The 24,810-nt window shown below is 41.9% G+C and overlaps 1 protein-coding gene across 1 annotated transcript; it reads right to left on the bottom strand.

Moving 5' to 3' along the window:
* Nucleotides 1-3,865: 3,865 nt before the first annotated feature.
* On the bottom strand, nucleotides 3,866-9,133 carry LOC140065957 (uncharacterized). Its single transcript, XM_072113518.1, has 2 exons — nucleotides 8,936-9,133; nucleotides 3,866-8,670 (listed from the first exon to the last, which is right to left on the bottom strand). The coding sequence occupies exon 2, from the start codon at nucleotides 8,420-8,422 to the stop codon at nucleotides 3,866-3,868; it is 4,557 nt and encodes a 1,518-aa protein (XP_071969619.1). The 5' UTR covers nucleotides 8,423-8,670; nucleotides 8,936-9,133.
* Between the last annotated feature and the right edge of the window lie 15,677 nt (nucleotides 9,134-24,810).

Below are 24,810 nucleotides of genomic sequence, written 5' to 3'. Positions count from 1 at the left end.
TTTCCTCATAACTAAGACCCTCCATACCCCATATCATTTTTGTGGCTCTACGTTGAACCCTCTCCAGCTCCAGGGCATCCTTTTTATGGACCGGTGCCCAGAACTGGACAGCATATTCCAGGTGAGGCCGAACCAATGCCTTGTATAGTGGTAATATTACATCCCTATCACGAGAGTCCATACCACTTTTGATACATGACAAGATCCTACTAGCTTTAGAGGCAGCTGCTTGACATTGCATGCTGTTACTCAATTTATTATCTAAAAGTACCCCCAGGTCCTTCACAACAAGGGACTCTCCCAGATTTACTCCCCCAAGTACATATTTTGCCTTTGGATTATTGGCCCCCAGGTGCATAACCTTACATTTATCCACATTAAACCTCATTTGCCAAGTGGATGACCAAACATTCAGTTTGTCCAAGTCACCCTGCAGCCTATGAACATCCTCAATAGACTGTATTACACTACACAGCTTTGTGTCATCTGCAAAAATAGACACAGTGCTATTAATTCCTACCTCTATATCATTAATAAATATATTAAATAGTAGTGGGCCAAGCACAGAACCCTGGGGTACACCACTCATAACTGGTGACCATTCCGAGTAGGAATCATTGACCACAACTCTCTGGATATGATCCTTAAGCCAGTTATCAATCCAATTGCAAATGATTTCTGACAAAGCAATAGACCTTATTTTACCCATCAGGCTTCTATTAGGGACAGTGTCAAATGCCTTTGCAAAGTCCAAGAACACAATATCCACAGCTGCTCCTCCATCCAGGCACCTGCTCACCTCTTCATAGAAGCAGATAAGGTTAGTTTGACAACTTCTATTCTTAGTAAACCCATCCTGGCTGTCACTTATGATGCCATGGCTTTATCACTCACTCCCTACAAAAATCATTAAACATCCTCACTTGGCATGATTCATCCCCTGGATATTAACAAGAACAACATACTTGAGGAATATTTAGAGTTCCAAAATTCTAACTACCCCTCCTCTATACAGTGCCTACAAGTAGTATTCAACCCCCTGCAGATTTAGCAGGTTTGATAAGAAGCAAATAAGTTAGAGCCTTCAAACTTCAAACAAGAGCAGGATTTATTAACAGATGCATAAATCTTACAAACCAAAAAGTTATGTTGCTTAGTTATATTGTAATAAATTTTAAACATAAAAGTATGGGTCAATTATTATTCAACCCCTAGGTTTAATATTTTGTGCAATAACCCTTGTTTGCAATTGCAGCTAATAATCGTCTTTTATAAGACCTGATAAGGCCGGCACAGGTCTCTGAAGTTATCTTGGCCCACTCCTCCATGCAGATCTTCTCCAAGTTATCTGGGTTCTTTGGGTGTCTCATGTGGACTTTAATCTTGAGCTCCTTCCACAAGTTTTCAATTGGGTTAAGGTCAGGAGACTGACTAGGCCACTGCAACACCTTGATTTTTTTCCCTCTTGAACCAGGCCTTGGTTTTCTTGGCTGTGTGCTTTGGGTCGTTGTCTTGTTGGAAGATGAAATGACAACGCATCTTAAGATCCTTGATGGAGGAGCGGAGGTTCTTGGCCAAAATCTCCAAGTAGGCCTTGCTATCCATCTTCCCATGGATGCGGACCAGATAGCCAGGCCCCTTGGCTGAGAAGCAGCCCCACAGCATGATGCTGCCACCACCATGCTTGACTGTAGGGATGGTATTCTTGGTGTCGTATGCAGTGCCATCCAGTCTCCAAACATCACGTGTGTGGTTGGCACCAAAGATCTCGATCTTGGTCTCATCAGACCAGAGAACCTTGAACCAGTCTGTCTCAGAGTCCTCCAAGTGATCATGAGCAAACTGTGAACGAGCCTTGACATGACGCTTTGAAAGTAAAGGTACCTTACGTGCTCGTCTGGAACGGAGACCATTGCGGTGGAGTACGTCACTTATGGTATTGACTGAAACCAATGTCCCCACTGCCAGGAGATCTTCCCGGAGCTCCTTCCTTGTTGTCCTTGGGTTAGCCTTGACTCTTCGGACAAGCCTGGCCTCGGCACGGGAGGAAACTTTCAAAGGCTGTCCAGGCCGTGGAAGGCTAACAGTAGTTCCATAAGCCTTCCACTTCCGGATGATGCTCCCAACAGTGGAGACAGGTAGGCCCAACTCCTTGGAAAGGGTTTTGTACCCCTTGCCAGCCTTGTGACCCTCCACGATCTTGTCTCTAATGGCCTTGGAATGCTCCTTTGTCTTTCCCATGTTGACCATGTATGAGTGCTGTTCACAAGTTTGGGGAGGGTCTTAAATAGTCAGAAAAGGCTGGAAAAACAGATAATTAATCCAAACATGTGAAGCTCATTGTTCTTTGTGCCTGAACTACTTCTTAATACTTTAGGGGAACCAACCAGAATTCTGGTGGTTTGAGGGGTTGAATAATAAGTGACCCACACTTTTATGTTTAAAATTTATTAAAATATAACTAAGCAACATAACTTTTTGGTTTGTAAGATTTATGCATCTGTTAATAAATCCTGCTCTTGTTTGAAGTTTGAAGGCTCTAACTTATTTGCTTCTTATCAAACCTGCTAAATATGCAGGGGGTTGAATACTACTTGTAGGCACTGTATGTGTATATCAGTGAGATGGACTGAGAAAAAAAAAAACACACTGGAGGCTGCCATTAGGACAGACTGATGGCGTGAGAAACAGGATGTTGTGTATGTATGTAGAGTGTAACATGGGGAGAACAGGGAAAGGCTGAAGCTCTCAAAGGAGGCAAAGGTACTGGTACATATACATGCAAAGACATGTCTAATGGAAGAGATTTATTGAAAAGTGGCCAGCCCCTTTATTTACATTGCTTTCAAAATTTTGTTTACAAAACACATGCGTTAATGCAATGTTAACTTGTCTCTGAGCACCCATTAATCGCGGAAACAGGATCGCCCTGATCCAGCGACTGCCCCCACAGAGGTTGTTTCCCCCTGTAACTGGGGCTCTTACAGGTGCCCCAGTTACAAGTGAAAAACAGAATTTAAAAAAATGTTAAAAAAAAATTAAAAAAAATAAAAATGTACCCCAGGGATTTTTTGTGACCTCATGGGGGTCACAAAAGTTAACCCCTTAAAGGGGTTGTGGCACCATAGCAGATGGCTGTAATTGGGTCCAATGCATTGTGTCCTGCCCCCACTTCACGTACCCCCGGGGTCTATGCGGAGCTCGACAGGCAGTTAAATGCCTTCCTACAGTTCAACAAATGAGACTGGTTCAAAGTCCGTAGCTTTATTAAACTGATGTAGGATTAGGGTGAAACTGAAGAAAAACAGGAATGTACAATCTATTAGAATAGTACAATAATATAACAGGAGCATGTTACATACATTACATTAGCATATAACAGGAAACAAGCTGATACATATACAGTTTGGGACCAAACATGGCCGACCATGAGGTTGGGCCCATCTGTGCAATTACAGTGCAATTACAGATCTATACATTACACTTCATATAAGAGACTTTATACAGAGTGGTCCTATAGCTGCTAGTAGCTATAGATTCTTATAGACAGTCTCCTTACCGGCTATACTACAACAAGGGTTAAGATGAATGAATATAGGTCTTCTCTCTGTGTAGACATGAAGGGAACTGCCCTTCTCCTACCCACAATCCTTTGTAGCTGCTAGTGGGTGGGGAAAACAGAATGTAAGTAGTTATTAACTTTGGCCATTAGATGGCGCCAGCAATAAACATCTGTTACATAATGGACAAATTATGAACATCATTTAACCTGCATAACATTTGCCAGTGGGCAGCACACTCCCCGCCTGGCGTCAAACGATGCCACCATAAGAGTCCTCAGATGACAGCAATAAGATTAGTTCAGTTACTGGTCTGAAGAACATTTTGCAGAGGTGCCAGCCATACAATCCTTCACATTAGCAAGCTTGGTATTTTTGAAAGAACGAGCTATGTGGATTAAGAAAGTGATGGCACGAACAAGTGATTTCCAGGTTGAGAACCTGCTGAATCGGTGAGACTTAAGGTAATTGTCTGAAGTCACTGTGTGTAGTGTCGATACCTTGGGACGGATTTCTGCATCCTTGTCAGCATCCACAAGTTTAAATGTTTCAAGATCCGTAGTGCCGTGTTCTGAGCTGTATAGAAAGGCAGGACCTGTAAACCATGTAGTGTCTTTAAGGCGGTTGGCAGCAACAGATCTAGTTGCTTGGTCTGCAGGATTTTGATCAGTAGGAACAAAATTCCACTGTTTTGGCAAAGTTGACCTCCTGATTCGTAGAACCCTGTTGTTGACATACACGTAGAAGCGTCGGCTTTCGTTGTAGATATATCCCAAGACTACCTTGCTGTCTGTGTAAAACACAGCATCTTTGATCTCCAAATGCATCTCTGTTGCGATCATCTCAGCTAGCTCAACTGCTAATACTGCAGCACAAAGTTCTAGTCTCGGTATAGTGTGCTCAGGGAGTGGTGCAAGTTTTGCTTTGCCCATGACGAATCCTATATGACATTGTCCTTTAATGTCTACTGTTTTAAGATAGGCCACAGCAGCAATGGCTTTGATAGAAGCATCAGAAAACACATAAAGTCTTTGTAGCTGAACCTCTGTAGATGGCACAGGGGCATACGAGCGTGCAACATGAAGATGAGAGAGATTTGTTAGAGAATCCTTCCACTCTACCCACAGGGCTTTCTTTTCATTGGGAAGTTGTTCATCCCAGTCAGAGGCATCATGAATCAAATCTCTAAGTATTGCTTTACCTTGGATGGTAACAGGAGCTGCAAACCCTAAAGGATCATACAAGCTGTTTATAGCAGATAGTACTCCTCTCCGAGTAAAGGGTTTCTCTTCCTCGCTGACTTGGAAGGTAAAGGTGTCAGACTTTAAGTCCCAGAGCAGTCCAAGACTACGTTGCATTGGAAAAGTGTCAGTACTTAAGTCCTTTAAGTCATTGCTGTAATCATGAGAGGGAAATGCTTCCATCAATTTTTTGCTGTTGGAGGCAATTTTATGGAGTCTCAGGTTTGAATTAGCAAGCATTTCTTGAGCTCTCTTAAGAAGACTGATTGCAGACTCATTTGTAGGTAGCGATTTTAAACAGTCATCCACATAAAAGTCCCTTTTGACAAACTGTGCAACGTCTGAACCATATTCTTTCTCACCCTCCCTGGCTGAATGTTTAAGTCCATATATAGCCACTGATGGGGAAGGGCTGTTACCAAAGATGTGCACACGCATGCGATACTCAATGGGTTCCTCCAAGAGGTTGTTGTCCTTGAACCAAAAGAACCTAAGGAAATTTCGGTGTTCCTCTTTAACAAGAAAACAGTGGAACATTTGTTGGATGTCAGCCATAAATGCAACAGAGTCTCTGCGAAATCTGAGAAGCACTCCAAGGAGTCGGTTGTTGAGGTCTGGACCTGGCAGTAGGACATCATTTAAGGAAACACCCTCAAATTTGGCACTAGAGTCGAATACTACTCTTATCTGTCCTGGTTTCTTTGGGTGGTAAACTCCAAATATAGGTAGATACCAGCATTCCTCTGAATCCTTTAAGGTTGGAGCTATCTCTGCGTGGGAGTTCTCAAATACTCTTTCCATAAATGTAAAGAAGTGGTCTTTCATATCAGGCTTTTTCTGAAGATTCCGTCTAAGGGAAGCAAAGCGTTTATAAACTTGTTCTCGATTGTTAGGCAAACACTGCCTTTTGGGTCTGAAGGGAAGAGGTGCTATCCAGCTATTTGATTCGTCTTTAACTATTCCTTGCTCCATTATTTCTAAGAACAGTCTATCCTCAAAGGACATTGCCAGTTGATTGTCTTCCTTTGTTCTCTGGAAGACTGTGCATCCTAAGTGGTCATGGTCACTAGTACAAGTATGGTTGTCAGAAAGGTTGCTAGTGATATGACAGGGTAGAGGAATGCTGTGTGGAAGCTCTTTTATGAAGATGTTACTGTAACATGGTTGAAAGAGAGAAGGGCGTCCATTCTCTAATGTGCTGGTAAGCATGTTGTTCACCGAAGTGGGTCTGTGCACACCACCTATACAAACATCACCTACAATCACCCACCCTAGGTCAAGTTTCTGGGCAAATGGAGCATTGTGAGGACCATTAATCTGATGTCTAGGCTTGTGAACTTGCAAGATATCTCTTCCAAGAAGCAGAATTATCTGAGCTTGAGGATCTAACTTTGGTATGAGATGAGCTATATGCTTCAAATGGGTTTGGTGTTTTGCAACATCTGGTGTAGGGATTTCAGACCTGTTATCAGGGATCTGGTTACACTCGATTATGGTTGGTAAAGTCAGGCAGGTGCGACCATCTATAGACTCTATTGTGTACCCAGTAGCTCTTCTCCCCGCCGTCTCAACAGTGCCTGCACAAGTCTTTAGGGAGTAGGGAGAGCTGGGTCCCTTAATGTTGAAAATGTCAAAGAAAGTAGATCTAGCCAGAGATTTATTACTTTGGTCATCAAGAATGGCATATACTTTGAAGGCTTTGTCTTTGCAGCCCGTTGGGTAAACTCTGACAAGACAGATTTTTGAGCAGGACCTGCCACCTACAAGTCCTTTGCAGACCTCAGTGCATTGAGAAGTAACATCTGGTGTCTCTGTTTCAGTATTTCCCTCCTCTCCACCTTGTTCCTGGCCACTTTCTATATGAGACGAGGCCCATGGTGGTGGCCCAGGGTGTAAAGCTGAGTTGTGATCTGTGCTGTCACATTCTGTACATTTAACACTGACCTTACAGTCCTTTGCGAAGTGTGATGTTGCTAAGCAGCACTTGTAACAGATTTTGTTCTCCCTGAGGAAAGCTTTGCGGTCCTCCATGGACTTCTCTCTGAAGCCTCTGCATTTCAGTAGGGAATGTGGCTTCTTGTGCAGGGGACACTGCTTACTTGGGTCCGTGGATCTTCCATCCTGGTGAGAGGAGCTTGAAGGCCTGTAAGAATTACTTTTAGAAGAAACATTAGTTTTGTGAACTGCTACCGGAGTTTTATGTTGTTTAAGACCAGATGGAGTGGCACAGGATAGAGTAAAATCGAAACTGGGATCATTTCTGATTTTTGCTTGCTGAGTAATAAATTCCACAAAGGGTGGAAACTGTACATCATGGATTTCCTTGTACTTAAAACCATGATTGACCCACTTCTCTTGTAGGTTGTGAGGAAGTTTTTGCACTATAGGGTTGACACCTCTGGCTGTGTCAAGAAATGCAAGTCCCATTAAATCTCCTTCTGCTTTGGCAACCTGTAGTTCAGTTAACAGATCACTTAGTTCCCTAAGTTTTTGGTAGCCCTTACTAGCTATTCTAGGGAAGTCATCAATTCTTTTGAATAATGAATTTTCTATAACCTCTGCTGAGCCATAACACTCATCGAGTCTATCCCAGATCATCTTTAAGCCTGTTTCTGGATAGTTTATGTTAATGGCTCTGATCCTCTTGGCATGCTCAGAAGATTCATCTCCAAGCCATTTCACCAGTAGATCTAGCTCTTCCCTAGAAGACAAGTCTAAGTCTCTTATAAGACTCTGGAATGAGGATCGCCAAGCCCTATAGTTCTCAGGGCGATCATTGAACTTTACAAGTCCTTTGGTGACAAGCTCACGTCGAGCAAAGAACTTAGCAAAGTCTATTGTGGCTTGGTTTGTGCTGAGACAGGTTGGCAAATGGTTGCCTTGGTGAGAGTGTGGTGTGTAGCCATACCTGTCAGAAGTCTCTTCTTTAGGTTTCACAGTGCCACACTGTCTGGGAGTGTAGTAACTTCCTGGACGCTGGGATGAAGCTTGGGTTCTCTGGTAGGCAAGGAAGTTGACTTGAGCCGTAGCATTCTCTTGCTTGCAGAACTGTGGTCTGAGGTCCGCTTCTTGACATAAAATATGATGCCTTGGACTTGACTCGCAGTTGGTAACCTTTGTTTCATGTGTAGTCTGAGGATTACACACAGGATGTTGAAGGACATATTCTGAAGTGCGTTCTAGTGTATCCTGGGGTTCTTGTTCCAGATCAGGCATGCTACTGTGTCTGCTGGGCTCGCTGTGAGAGAACGCGGCTGCCTCTAAGATTTCTGCTTCCGCCATGGCAGCTGCTGCTTCCCTCTCAATTGTCAGCTTCTCAAGTGTTGCTTCCAGGCGTGCTCTTTCTAAGTCTAGAGAAGCCTGTTCTTGTGCCCTCTCTGCTTCTAAGGAAGCCTGTTGTCGTGCCCTCTCTGCTTGTAAGGAGGCTTGTTGTCGTGCCCTCTCTGCTTCTAAGGAGGCTTGTTGTAATTTCAACTGCATCTCTTGTTCAGCAAAGGTAGCCCGTGTCCTCGCTGCTTCCGCTTTTGCGCGGGCGATGGCGGCTGCATTGCTCGTGGTAGATGCTTTTGAGGAACTGGCCCGTGATCTTGTCTTGATAGAAGACGCTTGGCTTTGTGACATGCTTTGACCGTTTAGAGATTGCTGTGTTGACTGTTTGCAGGTGACTGCGTAGACAGTAGCAGACCTCTGTGTAGTCTAAATCTTTCCCGCTTGTTTCAAGCAGCCGTTTCACTGTCCTGCCCCCACTTCACGTACCCCCGGGGTCTATGCGGAGCTCGACAGGCAGTTAAACGCCTTCCTACAGTTCAACAAATGAGACTGGTTCAAAGTCCGTAGCTTTATTAAACTGATGTAGGATTAGGGTGAAACTGAAGAAAAACAGGAATGTACAATCTATTAGAATAGTACAATAATATAACAGGAGCATGTTACATACATTACATTAGCATATAACAGGAAACAAGCTGATACATATACAGTTTGGGACCAAACATGGCCGACCATGAGGTTGGGCCCATCTGTGCAATTACAGTGCAATTACAGATCTATACATTACACTTCATATAAGAGACTTTATACAGAGTGGTCCTATAGCTGCTAGTAGCTATAGATTCTTATAGACAGTCTCCTTACCGGCTATACTACAACAAGGGTTAAGATGAATGAATATAGGTCTTCTCTCTGTGTAGACATGAAGGGAACTGCCCTTCTCCTACCCACAATCCTTTGTAGCTGCTAGTGGGTGGGGAAAACAGAATGTAAGTAGTTATTAACTTTGGCCATTAGATGGCGCCAGCAATAAACATCTGTTACATAATGGACAAATTATGAACATCATTTAACCTGCATAACATTTGCCAGTGGGCAGCACACATTGTGACAAGTACTTTCACCATTTACACTTATTACAAAATCTGCAGCCTTACTGAGATAACTCCTTTTGTCCTGGTTGCTGGCGCCCCTGCTGGTAGCTGTGTCCCGTCCTGAGCTACAGCTGATCTGGCCGAGTCTGCGCACAAGAAGTCAGTCAGCTGCTCTGCACTACAGATCACTCCACAGGCTCACAGCTCCTCTCCACACTGAGAGATCAGCTGACACACTGCAGCCAATAGGAAGTGAGAGAGGAGGAAGGGAAGAGATTGTGCTGTGATGGCCACTGCTTACCAGCTTCACAGGTGCTTCCAGCAGCAGATACAAGGTAACTGCAGCCAGGCATGACTATCTGCTGCTCAGAGGAGTCCTCCCCTAACATGGATCATAGCAATGTAGCAGCCCTCTCCTCCCTCCACCATTAGTCAGGTCACACAGGAGGCTACAGCAACAGATACAAGGTAACTGCAGCCAGACATGGCTATCTGCAGCTCAGAGGAATCCTCCCCTAACATGGATCATAGCAATGTAGCAGCCCTCTCCTCCCTCCACCATTAGTCAGGTCACACAGGAGGCTACAGCAACAGATACAAGGTAACTGCAGCCAGACATGGCTATCTGCAGCTCAGAGGAATCCTCCCCTAACAAGGATCATAGCAATGTAGCAGCCCTCTCCTCCCTCCACCATTAGTCAGGTCACACAGGAGGCTGCAGAGATAACACAAGTAACAGGCTGAGCTCTGACCTCTCCTGATGCAGTCCTCCTCCTGTACTCTCCACCATTCACTGTCCCTCCATGCTACCCTACTCTCCTGCAAAGGGGCCCCTGTCCCTGACTAGCAGGGAAGTAGCTAAAGATCAGTAACATGTGAGAAGCTATCACATATTTATCTATCAAAGTCCTATTTTCTATCACCTGTCATCTATCTATCTATCCATCACCTGTCATCTATCTATCTATCCATCACCTGTCATCTATATATCTATCCATCACCTGTCATCTATATATCTATCCATCACCTGTCATCTATCTATCCATCACCTGTCATCTATCTATCCATCTCAAATCTATCTATCTATCCATCACCTGTCATCTATCTATCTATCCATCTCATATCTATCCATCCATCACCTGTCATCTATCTATCTTCTATCTCTCATATCTATCTATCTATCTATCTAATATCTATCTCATATCCATCTATCCATCCATCCATCCATCTAGTGATTTAGTTACAATTCCTTACAAAATACACAGAAATAGATGCAATTAACGGTCCCTAAGTAACATACAAAAATACAAAAGTTTATTAGTAAAAGTCATAAAAACAACTAAAAAGGTCCATGTAATTGCACCTAATTTTGTACAATCAATGCATACAAGTAGAGCAAAACAATGTATACTCAAAGCATCATGGTCAGTCAGGCGGACAGTAAAGTGTAAATATGTCGGAGGTCTAGAAAAATGCAGGGACGGCAAACTCCATGCGTATCCTCTTACCCCTGAGGAAGTCACTTTGGAGTGACGATACACATGGGGTTTGCCTCCCCTGCACCCACCTAGACTTCGGCCATGCATGTCAGCCTGACTGACCACGATGCTGTGAGAATACATAGGTGCACATTTACTAAGAACAGTGCTGTGTGTACTATGTGCAGTGACCTGTGTAGTGTGCAGGGGGTGCCAGATTCAGGATTTCTGTCTCACGTTCTTCATGAATCTGGTGTCCCCTACATTGCTCCGGCAGAGTGCACCAACTTTTTTTGGTGCACTTTTAACATGGGCCGTGTGACACATTTGTATTGGACTTTGCACGGTCAGACTGAGCACCTGAATGCCCCCTAATTTGTGCGGAAAAATCCTAACGCTCTTCGAGTCCCCTTTGCTGCGTAGCATACACCATGACGTCAGCCACTTGGCGACATCATAGTGTATACACCGCCATCGGCACACACTATGATGTCAGCAAGCGGCTGATGTCATGATGTATGCGATAGGACCACGCGGGAGCTAAAGACACAAGAGGATCTGTGGGGGCTGAGTTTTTGTGAGGTGAGTACAGGGGGCTATGTACTGGGGACTGGCTAGCTATATAAGTGGAGGTTGCTGGCTATATACTGGGGGCAGGGGGCTATTGGCTGTGTAGAAGGGGCAGGTGCTGTCTATATACTAGAGGGTAGAGGCTGGGTATATACTAGGGGGCATGTGCTGTCTAGATATAGTAGAAATGGAGATTCAGCTCACCTTCCAGCTCTACGAGTGTCCCAGTATGGCGCGGAACGCCCCTCTGCTCGGGCCACAAACACGAGTGAAAAAATTCCAAGATCCAGCCTTGTCGGGAAACACTCGTATTCTTTATTTAGGCAAACATTAAAATTCCACTGCAAATAGTCTTGGCCAACGCGTTTCAAATGGACTGGCCATTCTTAGTCATGGCTGATATAAAAGGATTTAACAAACTTTTTAAACATATGTGTACATAAGCACGCCCCCTCTTTTCTGACGTAAGTAAAGGGGAAACTTCCGGAGTTTCTACAAGGAGGACGGAAAAGAGGAGGGGACGAACATTTAAAAACCGTTCTATATATACAGGTAAGGGAATGTCCCGCCAGAAGCACAATAATGTTTACAGACTGTTAACAATGCAATACAGTGCAATAGGCTCACAATATGCATCAAAGTATTAAAGACATAATAATGTAAAGTAATTTGCGATTTGTTTCTGGCATATAGTCCGATGAGAACATGCATCACTCATTGGTGAAAGTAGAATGGTAATAGTTTCTCTTGGGAGAAAGGGGAGACACCAGTACGGGGAGAATAATTAATACTTGATAGTAGTTATGAAAAGGACTGTACAATCGTGCAGTCTTTCCCTGGTCCCAAAGGAAACTTGAAATAACGGTTTCTGTAAAAACAAAAAAAAATTACAGATTTTTCAGTTAAAATCAAGGAAATGAGGATTGAATGTAAGGAAGCATAGATGGAACTACAATAAGAGAATATATGACATAAAAAACGCATCACTATTCAGACATGTCATATATTACATGTTTGAAAAAGCCCAAAGTATAAAATATGAAACTGACAATAGAAATCTATTTAACCACATAATGGTACATGAGTTCTTTTTTAATGTTTAAGCCATACGGTTGGCGGGATTCTAAAGTAAAAATCGCCTCGCGATTCCGTAATAAGGTGCTAATACTTCCACCACGCAACGGCTTTTGGATTTTTTCAATGGCAAACACACTGACTATTTGCAGTGGAATTTTAATGTTTGCCAAATAAAGAATACTAGTGTTTCCCGACAAGGCTGGATCTTGGAATTTTTTCACTCGTGTTTGTGGCCCGAGCAGAGGGGCGTTCCGCGCCATACTGGGACACTCATAGAGCTGGAAGGTGAGCTGAATCTCCATTTCTACTTTATCGATTTCTGTCTTCGTGCACACCCCAGCTAAGGCACTACTATCTCCACGAAAGCAATAGTTTTGTTTCCTTGAGGATTGCATGCAAGCTGCAAAGTCCCGCACATATATGTGTGAACATGAATCGAACGGAACGTGCAGCAGCGTTTTTTTCCAATACCGATGTAATCAGCATTTCAGCTGACCATGATGATGGTAGACAATTGGAGAAACTCTCTGAACAGGAAGCCAGAGTTTGGTGGGACCATACCACCCTGAAGGCGTATATTGACAAAACATGATTCCACGGGGCCTACGCCTGAAAAAAATCCCTTCAAACATTTACTCAGACATCTTCGTTGAGGACTGGAATAATATACTTTCAGTGTTCACTAAAATTAATGAAACTTATTATCCACAATGAAGAACAAAAACTAAAGGAACTACAAACAGAGATCTGCAGTGCTAGAGACAGTTTAGAAACGACAATGACTAATGAAAGTTTTGAACAAGTTAATAAAAGGATCAAAGAAAAAGTGTCTCTGCTAGAGGAAAAGATTGCAGCAACCAAGAAATCAAAACTGCAGCGAGACCAGTTTGATTATGATAATCAACAAGTATATGAATGGGGTAGGTGGGAGAGATCCTCACACCCTCCGAGATCTATTCTTAAAAAACCTCATAAAAGAAAGCATCGTTCCAAATCTTTCAGCTCCAAAGTTAGCTTTTTATCTTCAGACCAGGATTCTTCAGATGGTATATCACAGGAATCAGAGAATTCACATCTAGCCAGCACTCCTAAAAAACCTTCCTACTACAAGAAAAACAAAAATAGGTCTTTAAAAAACGACGTGGGGGGGCGAAAACACCGCCCAAAAAATGGACGGCATCCCCAAGAGACAACTCCGCAGTCAAAAAACGAACTAGATATAGTGAACCTTTCAACACGGACACTTACCGCGGACCAAATTGAACTTTTATCATTGGGACTTAATTTTGTTCCTGATTGCGATTTTGATATTTACAACACAATTATTGACATCAACAAATTTGTTCGCGATCTGACAGTCAAGCGGCATTTCTTTGTGGACAATGAAGAAACAAGGTCTGAACCAACATCTATTCCAACTGAAGTAGGTAATGTGTTTAAAATGTTTTCATTTTCTGAACAAGTGACCTTATGTAATCTTAGGCCCGTTCCCCACTTGCGAGTGTGATGCGATGAACTCGCATCACACTCGCAACGCAAGCTGCCGGGAACGCACGGCCTGAACGCTGCACCGCGGGAGTGAACTCAGCATGTCAGTTCACTCCCGCGGTGCAGCGTTCGGGCCGTGCGTTCCCGACAGCTTGCGTTGCGAGTGTGATGCGAGTTCATCGCATCACACTCGCAAGTGGGGAAGGGGCCTTATATCTTTAGATACAGCTAACAATCTGAACCCATTACCTTGTCAAGCCACTGATTTTCCTGTAAAAAAACCCTATTTTTAACCCTTGAATTCCCGATCAGAAAGTATGGATTTGTTCCAGGAGAGAATAGAAAGGATCTGAAAATTCTTAAAAATAACATCTCACCACACAAACACAATTTGTCACCTTCTTTAAAAAAAAGCTCTTGCAGAGATAAGAAGTTGGGAAGACACTATTATTAAAATGTCTGATAAGGGAGGGTCGGTTGTAGTGCTGGACAAAAGTACGTACAATGATCAGATCTCTAAACTCTTAAATGATGATGCTACCTATAGGAAATTATCCAGCAATCCAACTGAGTGTTTCCAACAATTACTATTTAAATTATTGCAAGAAGGTGTGGCATTAGGTGTAATAACTCAGACTCTTATGGATCTGATTTTTGTCACTGAACCTATTATACCAATCATACATGCCCTTCCCAAGACACATAAGGGACAAATCCCCCCCCCCCCCCTGTGCGTCCAATAATTGCAGGTATAGGTTCTATGCTTGAAAACCTTAGTGGCTGGCTAGACTCACTTTTACAGCCACTAGTCCGTAGAGTCCCGGGTTTTTTACAGGATTCGAAAGACGTTTTACAATCCCTCTCTAATTTTTCGTGGCATTGGAGTTCCATCTATACAAATATAGTAACTACTCATCTGAACTTAAGGAATACATGGTGGAGGTTTGTCCCTTTCTCATGACTCATAACTATTTTATGCATGAAAACAGTTTTTTTCTACAGACTCAAGGGGTCAGTATGGGTGCTAAATTTTCACCCTCCCTTGCCAACCTAACCATGTCGTGGTGGGAGGAGATGTACATCCATACTGACTCCAATCCCTTCATGGATAGCATTGAGTGGTATGGCAGGTTCATTGATAATATACTCATTGTATGGAAAGGACCTGAACCTGCCATACCACTCTTTGCCAATTATCTTAACAGTAATTCTTGTAATCTGCATTTTACCTATTTTTCACACCCTACAGAAATGGTGTTTTTGGATTTAAAATTTATTGGGAAAGCAGGGGAATTTATTGACTCTCATATCTATCGTAAAACCCACATCGTGTAATACAATTCTACATGCCAGATCCCAACATCCGCAACATACTATAAAAAGCATCCCTGTGGGTGAGCTTGTTAGGGCAAAACGCAACTGTAGCAATGAGACTGCCTATCTCAATGAAACTATTAATGTGTGTACCAGGCTCAAAGAGAGAGGGTACCCAAATTGGGCATTAAAACAAGCCAAAAATATTGATAAGATAGAAATTCCTTAATTTGTTCACCCTCCGTCAACAACACCAACCCTAACATCCAAAAAAGAATTTATAACAAGCCTACCTTAGTGTTACAATACAGTCCACAATTTAATGACATCTCTCGCATTGTGCAAAAACATTTACCACTTTTAAAGACAGATGCAGTCTTGGAGAAAATTTTGAGTGGAGGCTGCAGAATTGTGCCACGATGAGGTACAACTTTAGGGAACCTCTGTTCCCCCTCTGTTCCCCGAAGTATAAAATCCACCTGGCTTACACATTCAGGTTTTTATAAGTGCGGTGCTACACGCTGCACCACATGTAAATTTGTTCAAAAAAGTAATTATTTTCAAAACAGCAATGGTACCAAAAAGTTTTACATAAAAAACCATATCAATTGTAATTCATACAACATCATTTATGTTATACAATGTACCCATTGCAACCTCATGTATATTGGCCAAACGTCTCGTAAATTAAAAATCCGATTCTTAGAACATCTTAATAATATTAGGAACCCTGATAACCGCAACTTATCAGGTGCTTCTAAACATTTTTTACAAGTACATAATGCTCAAACCGAATACGTGTGTTTGCCATTGAAAAAATCCAAAAGCCGTTGCGTGGTGGAAGTATTAGCACCTTATTACGGAATCACGAGGCGTACTGGATTTTTACTTTAGAATCCTGCCAACCGTATGGCTTAAACATTAAAAAAGAACTCATGTACCATTATGTGGTTAAATAGATTTCTATTGTCAGTTCAATCCTCATTTCCTTGATTTTAACTAAAAAATCTGTAAATTTTTTTTGTTTTTACAGAAACCGTTATTTCAAGTTTCCTTTGGGACCAGGGGAAGACTCCACGATTATACAGTCCTTCTCATAACTACTATTCTCCCCGTACTGGTGTCTCCCCTTTCTCCCAAGAGAAACTATTACCATTCTACTTTCGCCAATGAGTGATGCATGTTCTCATCGGACTATATGCCAGAAACAAATCGCAAATTACTTTACATTATTATGTCTTTAATACTTTGATGCATATTGTGAGCCTATTGCACTGTATTGTATTGTTAACAGTCTGTAAACATTATTGTGCTTCTGGCGGGACATTCCCTTACCTGTATATATAGAACAAATAAAGAATACTAGTGTTTCCCGACAAGGCTGGATCTTGGAATTTTTTCACTCGTGTTTGTGGCCCGAGCAGAGGGGCGTTCCGCGCCATACTGGGACACTCGTAGAGCTGGAAGGTGAGCTGAATCTCCATTTCTACTATATCTAGACAGCACATGCCCCCTAGTATATACCCAGCCTCTACCCTCTAGTATATAGACAGCACCTGCCCCTTCTATACAGCCAATAGCCCCCTGCCCCAGTATATAGCCAGCAACCTCCACTTATATAGCTAGCCAGTCCCCAGTATATAGCCCCCTGTACTCACCTCACAAAAACTCAGCCCCCACAGATCCTCTTGTGTCTTTAGCTCCCGCATGGTCCTATCGCATACATCATGACATCAGCCGCTTGCTGACATCATAGTGTGTGCCGATGGCGGTGTATACACTATGATGTCGCCAAGTGGCTAACGTCATGGTGTATGCTACGCAGCAACGGGGACTCGAAGAGCGTTAGGATTTTTCCGCACAAATTAGGGGGCATTCAGGTGCTCAGTCTGACCGTGCAAAGTCCAATACAAATGTGTCACACGGCCCATGTTAAAAGTGCACCAAAAAAAGTTGGTGCACTCTGCCGGAGCAGTGCAGGGGACACCAGATTCATGAAGAACGTGAGACAGAAATCCTGAATCTGGCACCCCCTGCACACTACACAGGTCACTGCACATAGTACACACAGCACTGTTCTTAGTAAATGTGCACCTATGTATTCTCACAGCATCATGGTCGGTCAGGCTGACATGCATGGCCGAAGTCTAGGTGGGTGCAGGGGAGGCAAACCCCATGTGTATCGTCACTCCAAAGTGACTTCCTCAGGGGTAAGAGGATACGCATGGAGTTTGCCGTCCCTGCATTTTTCTAGACCTCCGACATATTTACACTTTACTGTCCGCCTGACTGACCATGATGCTGTGAGTATACATTGTTTTGCTCTACTTGTATGCATTGATTGTACAAAATTAGGTGCAATTACATGGACCTTTTTAGTTGTTTTTATGACTTTTACTAATAAACTTTTGTATTTTTGTATGTTACTTAGGGACCGTTAATTGCATCTATTTCTGTGTATTTTGTAAGGAATTGTAACTAAATCACTAGATGGATGGATGGATAGATGGATATGAGATAGATATTAGATAGATAGATAGATAGATAGATGATAGATATGAGAGATAGAAGATAGATAGATGACAGGTGATGGATGGATAGATATGAGATGGATAGATAGATAGATGACAGGTGATGGATAGATAGATAGATAGATAGATAGATGACAGGTGATGGATGGATAGATAGATATGAGATGGATAGATAGATAGATGACAGGTGATGGATAGATAGATGACAGGTGATGGATAGATAGATAGATAGATAGATAGATAGATAGATAGATAGATTGATAGATGACAGGTGATGGATAGATAGATAGATGACAGGTGATAGAAAATAGGACTTTGATAGATAAATATGTGATAGCTTCTCACATGTTACTGATCTTTAGCTACTTCCCTGCTAGTCAGGGACAGGGGCCCCTTTGCAGGAGAGTAGGGTAGCATGGAGGGACAGTGAATGGTGGAGAGTACAGGAGGAGGACTGCATCAGGAGAGGTCAGAGCTCAGCCTGTTACAGGCAATCGCAAATTACTTTACATTATTATGTCTTCAATACTTTGATGCATATTGTGAGCCTATTGCACTGTATTGTATTGTTAACAGTCTGTAAACATTATTGTGCTTCTGGCGGGACATTCCCTTACCTGTATATATAGAACGGTTTTTAAATGTTCGTCCCCTCCTCTTTTCCCTCCTCCTTGTAGAAACTCCGGAAGTTTCCCCTTTACTTACGTCAGAAAAGAGGGGGCGTGCTTATGTACACATATGTTTAAAAAGTTTGTTAAAATCCTTTTATATCAGCCATGACTAAGAATGGCCAGTCCATTTGAAACGCGTTGGCCAAGACTATTTGCAGTGGAATTTTAATGTTTGCCTAAATAAAGAATACAAGTGTTTCCCGACAAGGCTGGATCTTGGAATTTTTTCACTGCTGTCTAGATATATACTGGGTGGAGGGTGTGACCAATGCATTTCCCACCCTAGGCTTATACTTGAGTCAGCAGGTTCTGCCTGTTTTTGTGTTAAAATTAGGTACCTCGGCTTATACTTGGGTCGGCTTATGCTTGAGTATATACACACACATTATACTGAGCTTTATATTTTTATACGGCTGTGAAAACATTATAGCTGAGCTGTGACTGATTGCTATGAACAACATAGGCTTTGTTATAGTTTTTATAAATGAGCCTGATATAAACGTTTCAGAATATGTTAGGTGTAGATGTACAGATATATGTATTTATTTTCTTATTCAAGTATATATTAATGATTAATGATTAAAAGGAGAGGAAGCAGTGTCAGGGCTTTGGTAGGTGACACACAGCACCAATAGCAGGTTCCTGCTGTGCTGGGGATCAGTAAATGCAGGGACTATTTGAGCACAGCAGGTGGAAGGAGACTCTGAAGGCTGATCACTAGGCCCCTCCCACATCTGCTTCTGTGTGGAGCAGAATAGAGGCTGAACAAGCATCATAATAATGAATAGAAAGGTATTTTTACTTTCAGGTAACCATTACAAATAAATTTTTAAAAATTTAGCCTCTTTGACAGCTTTTTGTAGTAAATACTTTTGTGGCATAACCCCTTTAAGGACAAAGCGCCTTTTCACCTTTAGGATACTGATTTTCTCAAATCACGATATGCAGTTATAACTTTAGAATACTTTAATGCTTTTATTTGCAGACTGTTTTTTCATGACATGTTGTACTGTACATTGATGCTATACTGTATTTAAGTTTACATTTTTTGCAACTACAGGCGGTCCCCTACTTAAGGACACCCGACTTACAGACAACCCATAGTTACAGACGGACCCCTCTGCCCACTGTGACCTCTGGTGAAGCTCTCTGGATGCTTTACTATAGTCCCAGACTGCAATGATCAGCTGTAAGATGTCTGTAATGAAGCTTTATTGATAATTCTTGGTCCAATTACACCAAAAATTTTGAAACTCCAATTGTCACTGGGACAAAAAAAAATTGTCTAGAACTTCCATTATAAAATATACAGTTTCGACTTACATACAAATTCAACTTAAGAACAAACCTCCAGACCCTATCTTGTATGTAAGCCGGGGACTGCCTGTAAATGGAAATTTAGTTGAAATTTTGAAAAATTTGAGAATTTCAGATTTCTAAATGTTATGCTATGACTATACAGTTAGTCTAGACACCCAAATTGGTTGCTAATTAATATTATCCATATGTCTGCTATATGTTAACATAATTTTTTAATATATTATTTTATTTTATTAGGACGCTAGGAGGCTTAAAGTTCTAACAGCGATTTTCCACATTTTTAAGTAAATTTCAGATTAAATATTTTTAGAGGATGATTCATCTTCATGAGGCTTTTTTAAAGCTCTATTTATTAGAACCACCCCACAAATTGCGTCACTTTTTAAACCCTATTCAAAACCGGTAAGCTTGTTAACCCTTTAAGCAACTCACAAAAATTAAAACAAAATGGAGGATCTATTTGGAATTTTTACATTTTGACAATAACATGATTATTTAGTCCTAAAATTTACATGTTCATGCAGGATAAAATGAGAAAACACATCACAGATTTTTTTGTGAAGTTTCTTATGAGTAGGACAATATCTCACATATGAATGTAAACTAGTTTAGGGGTCACAGCAGAGAGGAGAAGTGAAGGCATTGAAATTTTAGAGGGCAGATTTTGATGACTTTGTTTTTTGGGTGCCATTATACATTTGAAAAGTTCATGAGCTGCAAGAACAGTGACCCTCCCCTATAAATGATAATATTTTGGAAACTACACCACCCAAAGTATTTATCAAGGTTTATATTGAGCTTTTTACCACCACAGATGTTTTATAGAAAGTATATACATTGGCTTGTGTAAGTGAAAATCTTTTTCCATAAAAACTGAGACACGTCTCAGGACCTCGGAGGCCTTATCTCCAATATGTACTTTCAGTCCTTGAGTGAGGAGGTATACACAGATTTACAGGGTCGGCTCCAGGTTTCAGTGGGCCCCTTTGCATAGAAACTCACGTGGCAGCATTAAAAATTCAGACACTAAAACATTCTCTTGTTCCCTAAAATATTCCCTAGTTTATCATCCCAAACAGCTCTCTCATGGTTATTTTACATATAACACCCTCACCCCCTATGTATTCATTAGATACAGCCCCCTCACCACTATGGATTCCTTATGAACAGCTTTATGTGAACCCTACAATAAATACCAAACAATAAATAATTGATTTAACTATATATTGTGCACCAGAGCTATCTCACGCAATTATTTAAGATGGGGCGCATACAGTCCCCCACTTGCCCTAGATGCCAGCACGTCCCGGCCTCATTCTTTCATATGGTTTAGGATTGCTCAGTCATGCAATGCTTTTGGACAGCAATCCTGGCCACCCTAACAGTTATAACAGGTCAACCAATTGACCTTGACCCCAAAATCTGCCTTTAGGCCTACTAAATGAGGAATTTTGGCCGCACTGCTCATTCCCTATGAAAACGTGCTACACAAGCATAGATCTTGACTGGAGAAATTTGATAAAATAAAGAGGTTGGTGTGACTCACCTCTAACCCTCTGTCCAGCTATCTCCTCCTCACCACCTATTAAATCAAACATGTTTATCTATCTGTGTTACAGGCTTGACTTTAAAGGGGTTATCCGGGTTTAAAAAATTTCTTATGGCCGGGCTGAGGAGGGCTATTTAAACACAATAAACATGTACTTACCTCCTCCGGTGCTGCCGATGTCCCGCGCCGCAGCCGGTCTTGTAATGAAACCGGCGCACAGGGAGCTTCCGGCCGGCCGGAAGCTCCCATGCGCACCATCTCCCAGCGCTTACAACGCTGAGAGATAGGGACGGATGGGAGAAGCCTTCCACATTGCGGACCGGAAGATCCCTGTGCGCGGCTTCCGTGCCCCTGTAAACAAACAGGGGCACGGATCGAAGGGACCGCGGCGCGGGACATCGGCGGCGCCGGAGGAGGTAAGTACATGTTGATTATGTTTAACTAGCCCAGCCCGGCCATAAAATTTTTTTAAAACCCGGATAACCCCTTTAAAACATGATTTGCAAGGTAAAGGTAACCTTTATGTAAGACAGGAGACTGCTAGCCCCCCTAGAAATGCAGCAAAAGAAGATCACACAAGACTGTAAAGGTTAAAGGTTTATGCATGGTTTTGTACTTTATTTTACTAAGATTTGTAATGTGCTCATAACGCTGTACTTAATTCCCTACTTAAAGGGGTATTAAAGGGGTGCAGTCACATTCAGTTTGATAAATCTGCCATATAAAAACATTTCTTCAATTAGATGTTATTAAAAAAAATGTTCCTGTGTGAAGATAATTTCTCATAAATGTAGTGATATGGTCCCTTAGAAACGAGAAATCTACCTCTGGATACGGCCACCTCTGCCTGAGAGATTGCACAAATAAACAAAAAGGTTTTGTATATGAAATGTCCGGGATTTACTGCATATCTCACAGCCGTCCTGTGGTAATGATCACTGAATCCAGGAGGTCAGGCAGGACTCTATAGCCCAAGTCTGGCCACCGCTGCCAGAGTGTGACGTGGTCGTATCCGAGGAAGCTATCTCGTTTCTAAGGGACAGAATGACTACATTTATGAGAAATTTTCTTCACATAGGAACATTTTTTTTAATAACATCCAATTGAAGAAATGTTTATATATGGAAGATTAGTGAAACTGAATGCGAGTGCCCAGATGAGAATACCCCTTTAAGGACACCTAATTTACAGACGCCCCCTAGTTAAAGACTGACCCCTTTGTCCACTGTGACCTCTGGTGAAACTTTCTGGATGCTTTACTATAGTCACAGCCTGCAATGATCAGCTGTAAGGTGTCTGTAATAAAGTTTTATTGATAATCATTGGTCCCATTACAGCAAAATATTGTGAAACTCTAATTGTCTCTGGGGCATAAAAAATGTTTTGCCTTCAACTACAATTATAAAATATACAGTTTTGACTTACATACAAATTCAACTTAAGAACAAATCTATGGAACCTATCTTATACGTAACCCGGGGACTGCCTGTATTCTGACAAATTCATTACAGTATGATGTGATTCAAATAAACCAGTTTAAAAACCTTTAATAGCTATTTTTTTTGGGGGGGGGGGGGGTGAAAAAAAACCTATTCTAATCTTTTTAATTTTTTTATGGTTTGTTTTGTGTTTTATACACCAAATACTAGAGCTAATATGCCACTTTATTCTATGGGTCAGTACAGTTATGTTTGATTCTGCATTGCCATCCACCACGTGGCTTAACATTTTTTATTATTTTGTTGATTAAACTGTTTCAGTACTTATTTTTTTGTGGGTGGAATTGTACTTTTTATTTTAGTTTGTTCATACAGGTTCAGTAATTATTTTATTTTAATGTACGCGTTGTTACAGACGTGTCAATACCCATGGCAACCAATTACAGCTCAGCTTTCATTTTACCAGTGATTATGAATATTTTATAAGGGGAGCTGTAATTGGGGTTAACACATGAGTTACCACAGCGTTAATAAACACATGTGTTAGCAAAATGTGAACTAAATTCATTCATTTATTGTAAGTCTGGCATTCTTAAGTAGGGGACCGCCTGCACATGTTTCCCCCCTTTTTGGAAACTGGGCCACAAGTCAGTATTCCAGAATGATAACAACCCCAAACATCAACGACCAAGCCCTGTCTAGTTTCCATTTTTCACTTCCCACCTTCAAAAATGTATAACTTTTTTATTTTTCCATGTAAAGAGGCTTGGTTTATACTATTTTCTTGTGGGCTGTTGTAAAAAGCCTCTCCATACACCTGTAGCCAATATGCAAATTTGTTCATAGAGTGTAGAATAATAGGTCAAAACTAGAATGAAGTTTAATTCAATTCCATCAACTTCTTCTTGTGGCAAACTGGGTCTCTGTCATTAAAAGTAATTTCTACCTCTATCTGCCCTATTTGGGTTTAGAAGTAAAATATAACTGAAGTTGATACCCTGTAGGAGATTCTTTACATTACAGTTTCTCTTTCCTTACCACCAATGATGGCTGGTTTCAGGCAAACCACAGCTTGGCTGATCTGATCTTGCAGCAGTTTTGTTCTCTTGGTGAGTCACAACCAACATGGGCCTACTGTTTTTTAGAGACAATGGGGCACATTTACTTACCCACCCTGTGCGATCCCCGAAAGTTCATTGTCCGACCGGAACGCACATCTGCCGCGATTCAGGAAGATTGTGCGCCCGATATCCTGCATCTGTGGATTCCCTGCTCAGGTCCGACAGAGTTCACCTTCTTCTTGTAAGTGCATTGTTTTGTGACACAAATTAAATGTTAATGCCACGCTCAGACCGAATCAGTCAGATCGTCCAATGGCCTGCCCCTCGATTTTTGTCACATGAAATCCGACGGCGATGCGCCAAAATCTGATTGCGTGTGACACAATCCCCTGCTAAATACCTGTCACAACGACAAATCCCGAAAATGTCGTGAAGTCCGACGGAAATGCGATCCGCGGTCCCTCAGTAAATAAGCCCCAATATCACATGATTTAAGGCCAGTAGACCTGCAATCTGGTTACAACTCAATATACTGCAGATCACTTTAATGCAGTGAGTTCTGCTCAACAAAACTGAAGTTAGTCAACAATTGTAGCCGTCACATGGACTGAATTTTACAAACATGGATGTCTTTCACAGGCCAAAACTAGAAGTGGAACCTATAACGAGAAAAAGGGTTGTAGATATATACTGTGTGATCATGACACAGCTGGCCCCATCCAATAGAAGCAGTTCAAAATTATTATTTAGTGACTGTTCCATGTTAACAGTACATTAAACAGTCACTTTATAATAACTTTGAACTGAATTATCAGCAAAATGTGTTAATGGGATGTAGCTGGTCACATCTCAGCCGCAGTGTGTATTTCCAACATTTTTACCTCTTCTGTACTGTGAACCCACTCTTGAATTTTGTTACCAATGCTTCCAATGCAGCCACCTGGTGGACATCGGAGGAACTGCCAGCGCAGAGAACGCGCCGCTGGACCGCGAATGGACCGGATAAGTAAATCTGCCCCATAATGCTGGGTGCGACTGATCCATTAAGAATGTGCGCCAGAAATAATGCATCTGTTACTTCCCTGCACTGGCCTGACAGAGTTAACCAACTTTGTGGTGCACCTTTAAGATACACCGGGCTCTATGA

Source organism: Engystomops pustulosus, chromosome 6 (assembly GCF_040894005.1).
Source record: "Engystomops pustulosus chromosome 6, aEngPut4.maternal, whole genome shotgun sequence".
In the NCBI taxonomy this organism is placed as follows: Eukaryota; Metazoa; Chordata; class Amphibia; order Anura; family Leptodactylidae; genus Engystomops; species Engystomops pustulosus.
Note: the sequence above shows the minus strand (reverse complement) of the source record. Positions and strands in the feature narration are given on the sequence as shown.